This window comes from Talpa europaea (genome assembly GCF_964194135.1).
Source record: "Talpa europaea genome assembly, chromosome: 15".
NCBI classification, from domain to species: Eukaryota; Metazoa; Chordata; class Mammalia; order Eulipotyphla; family Talpidae; genus Talpa; species Talpa europaea.
In genome coordinates, this window is record NC_140083.1 from 29,722,654 (window position 1) to 29,739,735 (window position 17,082).

Consider the following 17,082-nt stretch of genomic DNA (forward strand, 5'->3'; position numbering starts at 1 on the left):
GGATTTGGAACCCAAAAAACATAAAGGACTATTTTCAAGTTTGAGAAGCAGGAGTGTAAGCCCTTTGGCTAAAGGAATATCCAACATCATCTGTGTATATCTTCCTAATCACAGCAGTATATCTTACTGTTCATTCTTATTATACCTCTGTCAGATTTCTCAATGAAATCTCGACTCCTAACAATCGCTGATGTAGCTGTAATCCAGTGAGACCCAGCCTCTGGAGACTTCTGCACCTACTCCAGGGGTGACCAGCTCTTTTGTCCTCACCAATGGCCCTGAGGATCTACTGAAAATGGATACATTTGGAAAAAGGGTCTTTGCAAATGTAGTTAAGGCTCTTCATCGTAAGGCTCTTACAATGAAATCATCCACATTATACAGGTGGGACCTACATTTACTGGAAGTGTCTTTATAAGGGACACACAGAAGAGCACTAACAGGGAGAAGAAGAAGAGGCCAGGGACCACGAAAACAGATAACCTAAGTGAGGCAGCCACACACCATGGATTACTAATAGCTATCAGAAGCCAGATGAGGCAAAGGATTCTCTAAGGTACTAGAGGGAATGTGGCTTTTCCTGTACCTTGATTTTGAACTTCTGGACTCCAGAACAGGGAGACACTAAATCTCTGTTGTTTTAAACCAGCCAGTTCAGAGTAATAGTAGAGCAGCCACAGGTAATTAGTAATCGTGGGTGGGGGGATTCCCTCATAGAAATTTTCTGCTTCCACATAAGTGAAAAATTTAATAAATTGCAATTTTATTCTTCACATGTTTGTCCTTATGTTTCTACCTACAAGAAATATTTCAAAATATTATTTCTATTATAAGGTATGTCAAAATCATATTACTAGTGTTATTTTTCTTTAACTCCAATGTTTCCCATGCTTTTTTTGTCTTTCTAACTCGTGATCTAGCAGTGATTTGACTTTTAGGCTACATTTATTAGCAATCTAAATAGAGTAAAAACTGAAGATTTTATTCCAAGTTCAGCAGACAGTCTGTTTGTTTAAATACACACACATACATCTATGTATATGTTTCTATTTGGGAGGCAAGCGTGGCGAGTGGAGCACTTGCTACAGAAAAGATAGTATGAAAGTATATGGTTTATAGCAAAATGTGCTAGACATGCTTTAGGAAAAGGCTGCCTCAAATTCCAACAGCAGGATACCCTACAAAATGACTGACCAGTATCCCTCAAACCTGTCAAGGTCATCAAAAAAGCACAAAGTAGGAGAAATCCTTACTGCCAAAAGGGAGTCTAAGGAGTCATGCGGTTGAAATGTAAAGTGATAACCCTGGCCAGAAAAAGGACATTAGGCAAAAATCAAAGAAACTGAATAAAATAATAGCATTAGTTAAAAATTATTTTATCAGTGTTGGTTCCCTGATTGCAACAAAAATACCTTGTAAAATGCTAATAAGTGAAAATGGGGGCCCCCGAGAGGTGGGAACTGTTATCTTCTCATTTGTCCGTAAATATTAAACTATTTCACAAAAATGCCTGTTACACACACACACACAGAGTTGCACGGATGTCTCTATCAACATTCATATTCTAAAAGAAAAATTAAGCTGAAGGAAGTGAAACATTTCATACAAATCAGCAACGTCCAGGAAATTCTCTCGACAGCTTCCCAGAATGCCAGACCATATTGCAAAGGATTATTCAATCAGGCTTTTACTTTCTTCTCATAATTGGCGATGCTCTGAAAAGGGAGCACCACCACGACACGTCTCCAGATATGCCAAAAAAAAAAAAAAGTTATGAAAAGACAAAACAGCTGGCTCTGCAGCCCAGTTTCCAGGGCTAACTGGCGTGCCATCTGCTCGCAGCATACCCTGGTAACCATGGTTCACGTGTCACCCCAGCGATCGGGGTTAGGAAGTTTGTCCCAACAAGCCTGGACAACTTCGCTGGCGCGCAGGTGGGGGGTCGGGGGGGGGCAGCAGCATCCAGCGTGTGCAGATCGTTTTTCCAAACCCCATCTGCTCTCTCCACCCCTGGCGGCGGTGCCCGCGGGCTCCCGGCGCGGCCAGCCGGGCGGACCTGAGCTGGTCTTTTCTGCATAACAAAAGCGCCCCCTCCTCCCGCCGCCCCGCGCCGCCCCCACCTAGGCTTCCCGCGGCCGCCCGGGCCCGCGTCCGCGGCAGGAATTGGCTCCCGGGCCGCGAGGTTTCCAGGTACCCGGAAGGGGGAGGGGGCCCGGCGGCCGCAATTGGGCGGGTGCGGCCGAAACGCGCGGCCAGGAGCGCCAAGACGCGGGGGCGCGGCGAGCTCCGGCCTTGGCGGCCCGCGATTGGCCGGGCCCGCTCCCCCGGCCGCCGCTGATTGGTGGATTCTGAAATTCGGTCTCTAGGCGCCAGAGGAGGTGTTTTAGCGGGGACCGCGGGCCAGGGCTGCAGCCACGCTCAGGGGGCCGGGGCGCTGGGGCAGCCTGGTGGCCTCGGGGTCCCCGCTGGCGCTTGGCGCGCGGAACCGGGGTCTGCACGCCTCCTTCTCCCCACCCGATGTCGCCGCCCGGATGCTGATCGCCTCGCCCTGCTGATCGCACGCGGGTGTGGGGCTGTGGAGGTCCCCCAGGAGGCAGGAAACACCCTTTGCAAAGCGGGAGTAAGTAGCGTGCAGCCCCGGCGCCGGCGGAGAGGCGGGAATTTGGGGGGAAGGCGACCTCTCCCTCGCTCCCTGGCTGCCAGTTTGCCCCTTCTGCCATCCTCGGCTGGAGGGGAGTCTTGCATGCATTTCTTCCTACGGCCTGTCTGGGGAGGAGACTTGCCCTTCGACACGATTGGGGGTTCATGGAAGAGTTTATCTTTGGGGGGTCTGCTCGGAGGCCGGGGACGGGGCTGCGCCAAGTGCTGGGTGGGTTTGGTCTAGCGATCAGGTTTCCTTCTACCCCCTCAAAGCCGAATTCCTTCCAGTTCTTTGCGCCAAAATTAACTGACCTAGGAGACCCTGTATTTGCTGACAGATTTGCCCTACACATTCTGAATCGGTAACTTAATTTTGCCCTGTTGCTTTGCTCAAAAAAACTTATTAATTTTGTCGATTTTTTTCCTCTCTCCAGGTTTTCAGTATTGCTAAACACATTTTAGGTGTTTGTGTTCATTCATGTGCTATTTAGGGGGAGTTGGGGGTGACTACACTCTTAGTAAATTGCCAAGATTTAGGGAGGGGAAGTTCATGTTCACGAGCAAGAAATGGATATTGTTGTTCGAGAAGAACAGAGCCCAATTGTAAAATCATGTTCTAATAATGTACATTGTGTATTGCAGATGGAGGTAAATTGTTTAACACTAAAAGACCTGATCAACCCCAGGCAACCCAGACTAGATTTTGCAATTGAAGATGGGGAAAATGCACAAAAGGTAAGCACCCTTAAATACCTTTAACTCTTATTTATGATGATGTCTAATTGAGTGAACTGTTCCATCACGCCACTGGTGTTTGATGTATAAACTTAATTTTGATGAGCAGCATAGAACTGTATTTTTTATAAAATGGAGGCAACTAAAACCATATTGTTCATATTCTCAGTCATTGTGCAGTGGAATGAGGATAGGTTTGAAGTAATGTTGGAAACAATTTATATGAATCAAAAATATATTGGACACTGCAATCAGAAGTTTATAATACTTATAGTTGAGACTGGAATTGCATAATAATTTTTTTGAATGTTAAACCTCAATTCCCATGAAAAGACCATCATTTTTGCGATAAGTGCTCAATTATTAAAATCCTACAAAATGTTCTTGACACCAACGAACCAGCTCCCACAGGTTGCTTCAGTCACTCACGAGTATGGCCTGTGAGACTCCCATATAGGGAGATATGGACATTAAGACAACGAGCATAGTCCTTGAATATTTTACAGTGTTATGGTCAGTTTTGCACTGAGTCATCCTCTCCCTTTTTTGTGCCCCTTGTGATTTTAAGACCATGGTGTTATCTTCACAGAACATTACAAAAGGAAACTGGCTGTAGCAATGTCTAAACTATCACAGCACCCACATCAGCACAGTTGTGCTCCCAGCCAGTACCCTACCGGAAAGGTGTAATAATAGCTTGTTAGTAGCGAATGTCTACACATTTTTGGCAGAGGCAAGTAGATATAACAAACCCGATTAGAAACTCAGAATGCCAATCTGTGCCCAGCAGCTTCCTTGGTCACTGAACTTATCTGCATTTCTGCTCTTATTTTTAGTTTTAAACTGCCTGTTTATGAAGCACCTGTTATGTGGCCCTTTGAAGAATACTTGACAACTTTTAATTTTGGATAGGAATGAAATGTTTATACTTTTCCAAGGAGGGTTTTTTCTTTTCCCTAACATTGAATTTATTTTTGTTAAGGAAAGAATATTCTAATTTTAAAGATGACTTGAAAAAATGACCTTGTGGGGATGAAAATGTGCAGACTTTTAAAGTATATAGACAGAGTTTAATCTTTAGGCATTTCAGAACAAAACTTTTTGTTTACCTTTATAATTTGGATGGAACCACCTGGAAAGTATGTGTATACATTTATATAAAACCTAAGTCAGCGTCTACTTCTTTCCTTCTGGGTCAAGTGCCTTTAACAAGGGCACTTCTACCCTACTTAGCATCAGTAAGTGCCGTGTTCAGCTAAGCTTTCACGTTTTTAATGGGTCTGGAGAGAAAAATCGAATGATTCAAAAGAAATTGGGTACATGGTTAAAATGTTTGAAATACAGTATACAAGCAGGTCTTATTTCACCTCTTGAAGAGAAGACAAGGGATGAGAGAGCAGAGATAGCAATGGCTGTGGTGTGGTAACATACACTGGAATACACAACATAAACAATGGCTGTGGTGTGGTAACATACACTTAGTGGCTGTGGTGTGGTAACATACACTTGAAGTATGTGATCTTATACCGCTAAATCATATACAGTGTTATAAACTAATGCAATATCAATATAAATAAATAAGTTATGGGGATGAAACAAAAAAAAAACTTCATTTAGGATAGTGGTGATTTTGTACAGCAATGCAAATAGACTTACTGCCACAAATTATACAACCAAAAATGGTTAAAATGGTTAATTTTATGAAGTTTGTCTCTCTTTCACATTGCTCTGAAGCAAAGAAAGGTGAACATAGGATTTGGAGTCAGAAATCTGGATTTGATTCCTACTCTTCCATTTAGTAGCTGTGTAATCTCAGACATAGATATTTATTCAGTTTTTCAGCAACTATTTATGTAGCAGATGCTGGGACCTCAGTGGTCTAATAAGTCTCCTAACCTCTCTAAGCCTGTTTTTTTCCCACATATTGGAGCTAATAAGTAGCGCTTCCCTCTGGGTTTTTATAAAGCACTCAGCAACACACAACTGTTCACACTAAGTTGAACTGATAGCCCAAAGATGAATATGATGCAGGCCCTGCTCTGAGTTACCTGAGAAATATTCAGGATGTCAGGTGTAAAACTAACCAACTATACTATGACTTGGTAAGTGCTGTAGGGAGAACCGGAGGCAGGACCGCCCAAGAGCACCTGTTTTGGTGGCAGAAACAACTTTATTTCCCCACCAGCCTGGGATGCCGAGGGTGGCAAGCTGGCAATAGGGAGGGAGATGTCCCTTCTCCCCTACCCCAGTTCCCACTTCTCCACCAGCTCTGGAGCTAGCAGAATAGAGAAGGAAGAAATAAATTCATGGGGCGTTCTTAAAGCATCAGGAAGCTTCACATGGAGGCAGTAGTTAAAGGATGTTTAACATTTAACTTATGAGGAAAAAAAGAGGGAAGATGGATGTTGTAGGCCTAAGAAAGAACATGAGGTGTGAGGATACAAGAATTGTTTGAAATATCCAGAGTGGCCAGAAATGGAATTGTGAGTTGTTTCTGAAATCTCTTTGAGGGATATCTGGAACAGTGCCCTTTGAGTCATTTGGTATTTAGAGGCTTTTTCTTGACTGTCTTTACTTTGTTTAAGATCTTTAAGTACTATATATTATGCATGTATCTTCTTAACACTCATGGAGAAACTTTTTGTATGCATGAAGGTGTTTTCGTCTTCATTACCCAAATTTGCTCTGCTATGTTGGGGGAATATAAACACGACTCTCCTCGTAAGTTGTTTACAGTGCATTTGGGGATGACAGAAGTAGAAAATGATGATTTGGAATAAATTAAACAATAAGGGGTTAGCTGTTGGGAAGGCTCTTTGAAGGAGATGACACGAGCTACAGCTTGAAGGAATAAATGCCAAGATATATGTAGATAAAGAGGATGGAAATTAGTAAAGAAGTAGAAATGAACATGGTATATTTGAGGACAATGTCTATACTTAGTGGGTATTTCTTTGAAGGTCATTTATCTCCCTGGGGAGCAGTTGAAAAAGAAGAGTTTCAAATTCAATAGGATATATTTGCTCCTGTGTTCATTGCAGCACTATTTACAATAGTAAAGTTATAAAAAACAACTTAAGTGCCCCAAAGACAGATGAGTGGACTAGAAAGATGTGGTGTGTATGCACAATGGAATACTATTCAGCCATAAAAAATAAACTCTTGCTATTTTCTACTGAATGGAAATAGAGGGAATGATCCTAAGCGCAATAGGTCAGAAAGAGAAAGACAAATACTGGATGTATCACTTATATGTGAAATACAGAGAAACAAAACAAAGGGTCAGATGAAAACAAACTGGTAACAAACTCTAGAAATCTGACTGTAGAACTCGGGCTACCAGAGGAGGTGAGGAAGAAAGGAGAGTGAATTGTTGAGGGGGCATGATGGACTATGGTGGAGAGCTATAAGCGACTTAGTGGCTGTGGTGTGGTAACATCCACTTGAAGTATGTGATCTTATACCTCTAAATCATATACAGTGTTGTAAACTAATGCTATCTCAATATAAATAAATAAATAAGTTAAGGGGGTGAAGTAAAAAAAAAAAACCTTCATTTAGGATAGTGGTACAGCAATGCAAATAGACTTACTGCCACAAATTACACAACCAAAATGGTTAAATGGTTAATTTTATCTTATATATATTTTACCACAATTTTAAAAAACATTCTTTTTTGTCCACAGCACTACAATGACAACTCTTGCAAATTACTCAGTCTCTCTGACCCTCTCTGCAGTGGCAAAGGAGAATAAGTCTACCTATTTTTTAAAGTTGTTAGAGGGATTAAGAGTAAAATTTCAGAAGTCCCCAGAAATGCCTCACTAGGTGATTTCAGTGTTGTGCGAAGGTCAAGATTGTAATTATACAAACCTAGATGGCACAGCCTATTACAACACCTAGGCTGTGTGGTGTGCGGCCTGTTGGGACCACTGTCATCTATGCAGTCTGTCATTGACCAAAACATCATTAGTGACATATGATTCTGCACCTGTGATATATATAGGTAAATAAATATTTATGTGCAGGAGGCAGCTGGTTCCCTTATTTTGGAATTGATGGAACATCCTAGCCACATAGAAACTTGGGAATTATCAACATATGAATGTTTAAAACCTTGGGTCAGCTACCCCAAAGAACAAATTGAGAGGCGAGGGCTTAGGTTTATAAGAATGGAAAAAGGAACCAATAAGAGGGAACAGAGGAGTAGGAAGAGAACAAAAAGACAAAGCTCAGCAGTGCTGAGCATTTTACAGAGCAAAACATAGTCAGTAGTGTTAATCATTGCAGACAGGTCAAGGGAGATAGTTTGCCATTGACATGGTAACTGAGAGGCAACTAAGTGAATCTAATTGTGGTTTGAGAATCTCCTGGGAAATTGTGGGGGGGCACCCTCAGTGTGGATTACTAATTCTAGAAAGTGTACTATGAAGGGGACAAAACAGTTGTTAGTCAATCTCTAAAAGGACACACTTCCTAACGTGTCGCCTTTTTTTTTTTTTTTAAGATTTATTTATTTATACATACAAGACCTGGGGTACAGGCCAGAGATGCGGGGGGTGAGAGGATTCACCAGAGATAAAGTGGGGAACAGAACAGGCAGGCTGACTGAAATACACTGCTGAAGGGAGTAGCGGGCGAGCCAGGAGAGGTCTGCTGTGCTATGTGGGCCGCTCCCTGGCCGGCGGGGGATCCAACTCGTGCTGCAGAGGCTGGGGACAGCTTCATAGGTTGTGTCTTAACCCCCACGCGCCACCAGGGAGGCCCCATAACATGTCGTCTTTGAGACTTAAAACAATAGGTAGGGTTTCAATGGGCAAAGTTTAGCTGGTGATGGCATTAAAAACAAGGTGATGTCAGCAACAGATTAGACATGATGAAGAGCAAAGCAGGTTGAAGAAAAGCCAGTGTGGCATGTATGGGCAAAATGTTGGATATGCATGAGAGAACTTGGAAAGAACTCATCAGAATATTGCTAAGGGCCTTGACAAGACCAATGACTGACTGTGTTATCTGAAGTAACGTGATCAAAGTTACGTCTGAGACAGAAACAGAAGTAGAACCTAGTCCTTAGTCTTATAGCTATGAATTTCTTTCTATGGACATAGAGAGCATGGTCATGATGCTGGTAAAATTAATAGTAATAAGGAACATTTGCATAACACTTCACAGCTTACAAACTGCTTTCACCTTCATTGTCTGATCTGATCCTAATAGCCTCCTATGACAAGTCAAGGTACATTACTTCATTTGCATATGAGAACTGGAGAACCTGCTCATGGATTTTGGTCTTGAGGCTCTCCCTAACTGAGGAGTGATTTCCAAGGGTTTCCAACTTAGATTTCCTGGCAATCAGTGTACTCCCAGTACACTGACTGGGAGTCTAGTGTACTTGTTCATTTAGGGAGTGCTTTGGGGGTTGAATCTTAGGAAGGGGAAAGGGAAGGGAGCAGAATAGGAGAAAAGAAAAGATAGAGCTGAGTTTAGTCTCAGCAGAAGGCTGACTTTAGCCTAAGGGGAGTTCTAGGATCACCTCTGGAAGTAGTTTTGAGTTGGGACAAAAGGGTCAGGCATTTACATGTCAGTGCTACTTCTACCAGCTCTTAAGTAAGCACAGGCTTCCTGGAAGTGATGTGATTCCTCTTCAACCAAGCCAATAAAAGGCTTTCTGGGGACATTACTTCCAACAGCTAGGGGAATGAGTCATTCATTCCTGAAGAGATCTGGGTGCATCCCAGTGTTTACTGCACAGTTAGGCGGCCTTGCTGGAAAGCCCTGGAGATAGTCTGAACTCCTTATTTGGGGATCAGGAAACTTGGACCCAAACATAATGAACAGCTTGTCCGGTATCAGAAAGATATAAAATAGAAAGAAAACCAGGATTCCAAATTCTCATTGCCTTCCCTTCCCCATTGTGTTACAAAGTGTCAGGATTGGGGGGATAGACAGCTGAGTGGGCCAGAGCGTAGCTAGACTACAGTTGACCTGCCCACTGGAGACCTCAGAAAACAATTTGCATGGCATAGTTTTCTTTTCATGTAGAGGATCAGATACAGCCATAACCTACCAGGTTACCTAACTCCCCTCCTACTTTAAGAGTTACTTAAATTACAGTGAGCTATAGATCAAAGTATAGGAGGAAATAATCCCTCAGAATTGCTCCCTCAGTAGCAAAAAAGTAAGAACTCATCTTCCCTGTAATTATAGAGACAATGGAGGCACTTGGGAAGGAGAGTGTTCTCTCTTCTACTTTAGCAAGCTTTGACCACACCCTCTTCCATGAGGATACCTTTTGAAGTAGCTGGTAACCAAGGCACAGTGTTCTCCAAGCACCTACAAGGAGCAAGGCATTGTACTAAAAACTGAAGAGAGACACATGAACTTGCTCCCTGGCTTCTTTAAGTGCCCAGTCTCACTAAGGAGATACGACACACACCCAGGAAATTAAATAGCAGTACAGTGTGCTATATTATTAACTCCAAGTGCCTGAATAAATGGTAATAGAGAACGGGAAAGGTATAATAACTAAGTTTTATTGCATGGACACTATATGCCAGGAACTAGTCTCATACTCCTTAAAGTTGGTATTTTTATGAATGACATAGTGAAGAGGAGAAACTTGCCCACAATCACATGTTTGAAAGGCAGCAGAAGCAGGTAAGCTGGCCTCAGAGTGTGTGCAGACCTATTTCCCATACTGACTCTTCATCGATGCTAGTGGATATCAGTGCTCTGCTGGGTATCTTTTGTTGGAGCTCTGAAAAGACACATTCCCATGTTATACCAGTAAAACTCATTTCCCTGGATCCTCATCTGAAAATGATCCCCAGTCTTAGAACCTTCCCCATGTGGAATTTTTCTGGTGGTGGTTCGTAGAGTTTTGGTTGGCTTCCAAACTGGTCCTTTCACTTAGAGATTCTTTTCCTTTGCTTCTCTGGTCAAGTCAGCACATAGCTCCAAAGATTTCACATTGCAGCTGGTTAGAGTAATTGTAATTCAGTGATTTGCCACCTCGGGCTCCAGATGTCTTCCTGGTATCTTTTAAAGTCATGACTGAGTTGTGGCTTCCTGCCCTACTTGTTCCTAAGTGAGAGAATAGTGAGTCAGGAGCAGGAGCCAGAGGGCAGGAACTCTGCTGCACTTGCAATCATGTCTTCCACAAAGAACAGGATATAGGTATTTGGAAATTCAAATCCCTGGTCATTCACCATGGGTAGTTTGAGAAGCATGCTTTGCGGGGATAATATTGATAGCTCCAGCATAAAGGTGACATTTTGATCGATGCTCTTCCATTAATTCCTGCTACAAATTGGTGAACATTAGAACTGGAGAACTACAGAGCGGAATGCTCTTCACTAGTTAGTATGAACTTGTAAATAGTGTTTTTAAAAATATGGATGGTTGGGCCTCCTGGTGGCTCAGTGGTTAAAGACAGCACTAACAAGCTATCACCAGCCACTACAGCATGAGTTCAACCCCTGGCTGGCCAGGGAGCAACCCACGTGGCACAGCAGACCTCACCTATCTGGCCCACTGCTCCCCTCAGCAGTGTGTTTCATTCAGTCTGCCTGTTCTGCTCCCCACTCTCTCTGGTGACTCCTCTTACTCCCCGCACCTCTGGCTTACACCCCAGTACTTACATGCATAAATAAATAAATCTTAAAAAAAAATGGATGGCACTTAGAAGCAATATGGTTCAATTTACTCATCATCCTCAACTATTTCAAGAATCCAACAGAGATACACTCATGACTTCTTTCAGAGATGCTATGAAAAATAAGTTTAATGAGTAGCATATTATCATCAGTTTGTCACTGGAGCCACTCTTTAATTCCCAGGAATCCTTCTGATTTTGACTAGCCCTTTACTGATATTTTCCAGATATAGTCTGTGTGTATTGCCATGTCTTGGTGAATGGCAGAAAGAAAGTATAGTCTTAGCTGATACTGGTCTGTTCTCACTTGTGCTAAAAGGTCTCTTTCCTTAAATAGGAAAATATATTTGTTGATCGATCAAGGATGACCCCGAAGACTCCAATAAAAAATGAACCAATTGATTTATCAAAGCAAAAAATTTTCACTCCAGAAAGAAATCCCATCACTCCAGTTAAGCTTGTTGACAGACAGCAGGTGGAACCGTGGACGCCTACAGCTAACCTGAAGATGCTCATTAGTGCTGCCAGCCCAGACATCAGAGACCGGGAGAAGAAAAAGGAACTGTTCAGACCCATCGAGAACAAGGATGATGTGTTTACAGACTCTCTGCAGGTAAACAGGCTAAGAGCTTTTCGAGAATTTTAAAAATTTTACTTGATTATTGAAAGGTCATAGGCTTCTCAATTTTCCAGTTACTTTTGAACCAAAAACAGTACTAAATAACTGTATCTCATTTGTCATAATGAATGCTTTCTTTTCTTTATGATAGTCCCTTGACAGCAAATTTAAAAATTATATTTTTAAGCAATATTTGATAATTTTAATATATTGAAGAAATTTGAATTTTTTAATCCATTTTTTTAAAGATTTATTTTTTATTTTTATTTATTTATTTAATTTATTTATACAAGCACTGGGTACAGTCAGAAGCGTGGGAGGGTGAGAGAATTCACCAGAGCGAGGAGCAGAGCAGGCAGAAGGACCGAAGTACACTGCTGAGGGGAGCAGCGGGCGGCAGGAGGTCTGCGCGCCATGTGGGACCCTCCTCCGGTGGCCGGGGAGCAGCTGGGGATTGAACTGGTGCCGCAGAGGCTGCGGGCAGCTTCGCAACCCAGTGCTCAACCGCTGCGCCACCGGGGAGGCCCTGAATTTTTTAATCCATTTTTAAGTGCTGTTGTGAATTATAATTTTGTTCCAAGTTTAAGGGTACTATTAATCTAAATATTTTTAACTTCTGAAATTTTATTATCCTCATATATGTTCAGTTCCTTCGTTTTGGGCTTTAAACTTAAATCATCTTTAAATTATCTGACCTTGGTGAACCAGCTGCTGAACAAGCAGCATAATTATTCTCTTTTAAATAGTTAATAGTCAAAAATTTTAGCTCTTCTATTAAAACTCTTCCCCAGATTTGCTAAGGAAAGTTACTCAGAGATGAGTATTATTTTTCCTCCATTTGGCTGATTTTTTAAGCTATACATATTGCCAAAATTAAGAATTTGAAGAAGGAGAAGTGGAAAAGATGTCCTGTATCACAGCTTGAAATTAGTAGAATACAATGAATTAAATCTGCAGTTAACTTCATTGCAGTGATATAACTGATTCTTTCATGTAACTAAATACACAGTATGCAGTTTTGAGAGTAGTTCCTAAGCCAGAAAAATTTCACAATTTCTCTTTTCTAAGTCTGAATCATTCTTTGACTTCCTTTCTGTTTGATATTTGATGTGGATGGCACAGGGACTTGGTTTCAGAGGTCTTAGGTTCAAATCAGTAGCTGGATGAGGGGAGAAATAGCTCAAGGTTTTTAAATCTCTGCACCTCTGTAAATAGTGTGGTACCTGCCCTGGTCCCATTAGAGTTACAAGAATCAATCAAATCAAATTTGTATTTTGTTGTCCAAACTATGTTAATATTAGTTGCTTTTCTATTTTCTTGATAAAAATCAGCAACAGGAAAATCACCCAATGGGAAACTGCTAGTGACCTCTTTCACTTCTTGAGAAGGGAACACTATCAATAACTTTCTTTGGCAGAACAAGTTGTTTAATTTGCATCTAAAACAATTCAATTTTTGTTTTCCTACTCAAACATTACAGGGATATTTTTAATTGATCAGTCATGAGCCATGTTCCCTCCTCCTCGGAAGTAAATGCCTAGAATTTGAGTGGTCTTAAAACAACCTTTTAATATCTTTTTGAAATTGATTCTTTATTACCATTTAATGGAATATCTGGTTATATAAAATATACTTATCATATATGTAAGGTCTTTTAATAGTCATAAATCTACCTCCCAACCCCCAAACCAGAACAATACTACTAATTACATCTGCCTCCACCACAGAGTAACTTTCCTGAATTTGTATTTATCAATTCCTTGCTATTTTTAAATCACTCTGTCACACATGTGTGTGTTCCTATATATTACTTAGATCTTTTGAATTTTAAACTTTTGTAAAATTAAAATTATGTAGTTTCTGGGTCTTGCTTTTTCAATAAATTTAGACCTTTAAGATTCACCTGGGTTCTTCCATATAATCCTCCCTTTTTTCCAATGTTGTATAATATTCCATTGCATAACTATATAGCCATGTATCACTTAACTTTTTAGTCAACTACCGATCACATATATGTGATAACCCCAAAAGACTGTACTATTTAGATTTGTGTGATTGTACTCTCTGATGTTTGCATAACCACAGAATTGCCTAATGATGCAGGTCTCAGAATATATCCTCATTCCTAAACAACACCAAACTGTACTATGATTTATTTATCTATTTTCCTGTTTAAAGCCATTTGGATTATTTCCAATTCAGATCAATAGGGCCTATGCTTGCTCCCATCTCCTGGGGTGCATATCCAGGAGTTCTCAAAGTGTGGTCCAGGGACCTTAAAGTCCCTGAAACTCTTTGAGAGGGTCAAGGAAGTAAAAACAATTTTCATAATAATATATAGTTAAATATTTGCTCTTGAACTCTGAATATACATGAGTTTTCTAGTGGCTCCATGATGTGACTATTGTAACAAATACAAAAGCAAACATGACAATCCTGCTGTGCTCTGTTAAAGCAGACACAAAGAGATTTGGAAATTATATAAAACACTGTCCCGTTTTTACCTATCACTTAAGTGTCTCAGTTTTACTTTCTAATACATTAAATTATGATAGATAAAATCCACAAAAACAAAAACTAAAAAGTTCTGTGGGGGCCTCAGAAGTTCTTAAGACTATATAGGGATCCTGTGGCCAGAAAATTTGAGAACTGCTGTTCTTGGGTCTATACCTTGTAGTGGAACTGCTAGGTTATTATATATGCAGATGATCGCAAGATAATTCTAAATTGCTTCTCCACTTGCTATTTGCTTTCTCTAGTGCGGTGGATGTGTATAAATGTGTATAAACATTTAAGAATCCTCTATGACACTGGAAATGTGGAATGTATTAATTTCTACCAATCTACAGGATGTGCAGTTACATTACTTTATTTACTTGACTACTAAGGAGGTTAAGCTTCTTTTCACATGTTTACTGACTTATACGTATTACCTTTCAATTGGATACTTTTATGTTGCTTCTTGAAATTAATTTTCCCTGTGCCATTTTTTCAGGCTTTCCTTTGCCCCCAAATTGACAATGTTACCTCTGTCACATGGCCTTTTCTTTACTCTCTGTTCTTCTATATATACTTTTTTACTTTTTTTTTTTTAAAAGATTTATTTATTTATACATACAAGCACTGGGTACAGTCAGAAGCGCAGGAGGGTGAGAGAATTCACCAGAGCCAGAGCCGGGAGCAGAGCAGGCAGACCGACGAGCTACACTGCTGAGGGCAGCAGCGGGCGGCAGGAGAGGTCTGCGCGCCATTTGGGACCCTCCTCCGGGGGCCAGGGAGCAATCGGGGATCAAACCAGCGCTGCAGAGGCTGCGGGCAGCCTCGCAACCCAGCGCTCAATCGCTGCGCCACCGGGGAGGCCCTATATATACTTTAGATCGGACTTGAATGGGAGCTGCATTGCACATAGATTAATATGAGAAGAATTAATTTCCTTATGGTACTGAGTCTTCCTATCTATGAAGATAATATATTTCTCTACATTTTGAGATATAAATGTTAGAATTTTAAGCAAATAGATTTTTGTTAGACTTGTACCTAAAAACTTTATTGGTATTACAAATGATATATTTTCAATTTATGTTCTGTTACTATTGTATAGCCGATTTTCTTAAATATATTGTCTCTTCTTTCCAGTTACCTTACTAAATTGTCATTATTTTTAGTAAGTTGTGTGAGATTTTATTGAGGTTTTTCATGTAAACAGTCAAGTGTTCTAACAAAGGGAAAATTTTTATTTTTTTTCTTCCTAATCTCTGTGCCTCAGTTTCTTTTTCTTCTCTTCATGCACTGGCTAGGATTTACAATATGATATATAGAAAAGGAAAAGTGATAAGAACATCCTTATCACTTTCCTGAGCTTAAGGGAATGCTTCCAAGATTTTCCCATTAAGACAAATGTTTGCCCTTGGGATTTTATGAATACACCTTATTCAAGAAGTTCTCCATTCCTAGTTTTCAAAAGCATTCTTGAAAATCATGAATGGGTGTTAAATTTATCAAATACTTTATCTGAAGCTATTGAGATAATCATATCACTTTTCTGCTTGAATGTGTTCATTGAAAAGCCTTTTATTTTTTCAGACTAGAATTGAGCCCTTTTCAAATGTGGGTTGATGAGACAAGGACACTAGTTTATTGTAATTACAGAAAGAGAGAATAAGATTTATCTGCCCTTGTTCAGCTCCATCAATCCTGAGTCAATTGTAAAAAATAAAACAGTTTGATGACACAATGCAGGCCAGTGCATCTCGAAGTTCTCGTGTCAATAAGCATCACCCAAGATCTTATAAAAGGACAGATTCAGACCTATCAGTTCTGAGATTTTACTTCTTTAACAAGCTCCTGATGATGCTGATCTGCAGTCCAACATGTACACTAATGGCAAGAACGTAGCTACCTGTAATGACTGCATTTTTCATTTTTAAAGCTTTTAACCAGTAGAATCAACTTCAAGATGCAAAAGAGAACTCAATATAGAGGGAACAATAGCTAAAACGTTAAGAAAATTAGATTAAGGTGTATATTTTAACCAGAATCTAGGATGCTGTGAATTGGGATGCCCCCTCACCACCCCAATGAATTGGTTGTCCCAGTACTGCCCATTGCAGTCTCTTATTTGGATTAACTGTGACATCTCCCCTCCCTTCTGTCTGCCCTCTGTAGCTTGATGTTGGGGACAGTGCTGTGGATGAATTTGAAAAGCAAAGGCCAAGCAGAAAACAGAAAAGTTTAGGACTCCTGTGCCAGAAGTTTCTAGCTCGCTATCCAAGTTATCCCTTGTCAACTGAGAAAACTACCATCTCCCTAGATGAAGTTGCTGTCAGTCTTGGTATGTATGATCAGATTACCTGCGGTTACAGTCGGAAACTGACTTCCTCATACAGAATGAAGACTTCAGATAGCCTCTTTTCTTAAATAAAGAGTGGACACTTCAAAAACATGAGGACAGAGGAGTAGGTAGAGCTTCCTTCTGTTATCATCAAATTCCTCATTGTTATGCATAAGATTCCAGTGAGCTGTCTAGGCCTAAGGGTCCAATAAAAATATTGACAATGAAAATATTTTACAAAAGACTCAAATTGCAAATGAATACCTCAAATTTTAGTTTCATCTAATATCAGACAGACTCAAAAATATTAGGAATAGCCTGCTGTTTATTTTTAAGAATACATCTAAGAGTTCAGAACTGGTATTATTTCTGTTGACTTAAATCAAGATTCAAGAGCAAGAGCATTATGTATACTGTGATATTAACAGCAAGCCTATGAAACTAGAGAAAGCACATCTAGCCATAAGTCAAACAGGTAAACTTTAAAACAGAAAAACACATGTGTTTTATGGCATGGTCTATATAATGTATAGTGCTGTAGGGGCTGTCCATAAGCTGCTTCAGAATAGAGACCCCTAGTGGGCTTGGATTGCTATTGGTTTC

General features: G+C 40.6%; 1 protein-coding gene across 1 annotated transcript in view; it reads left to right on the forward strand.

The window, feature by feature from the left end:
* Positions 1–3,282: 3,282 nt before the first annotated feature.
* Positions 3,283–17,082, forward strand: part of E2F7 (E2F transcription factor 7) — a gene marked incomplete at both ends in the record, with an annotated part of 36,078 nt that continues 22,278 nt past the window's right edge. The window contains 3 exons of the mRNA XM_084255010.1: positions 3,283–3,375; positions 11,367–11,642; positions 16,314–16,479. Coding sequence (XP_084111136.1) covers positions 3,283–3,375; positions 11,367–11,642; positions 16,314–16,479 — 535 coding nt within the window. The remainder of the gene's footprint in view (positions 3,376–11,366; positions 11,643–16,313; positions 16,480–17,082) is intronic.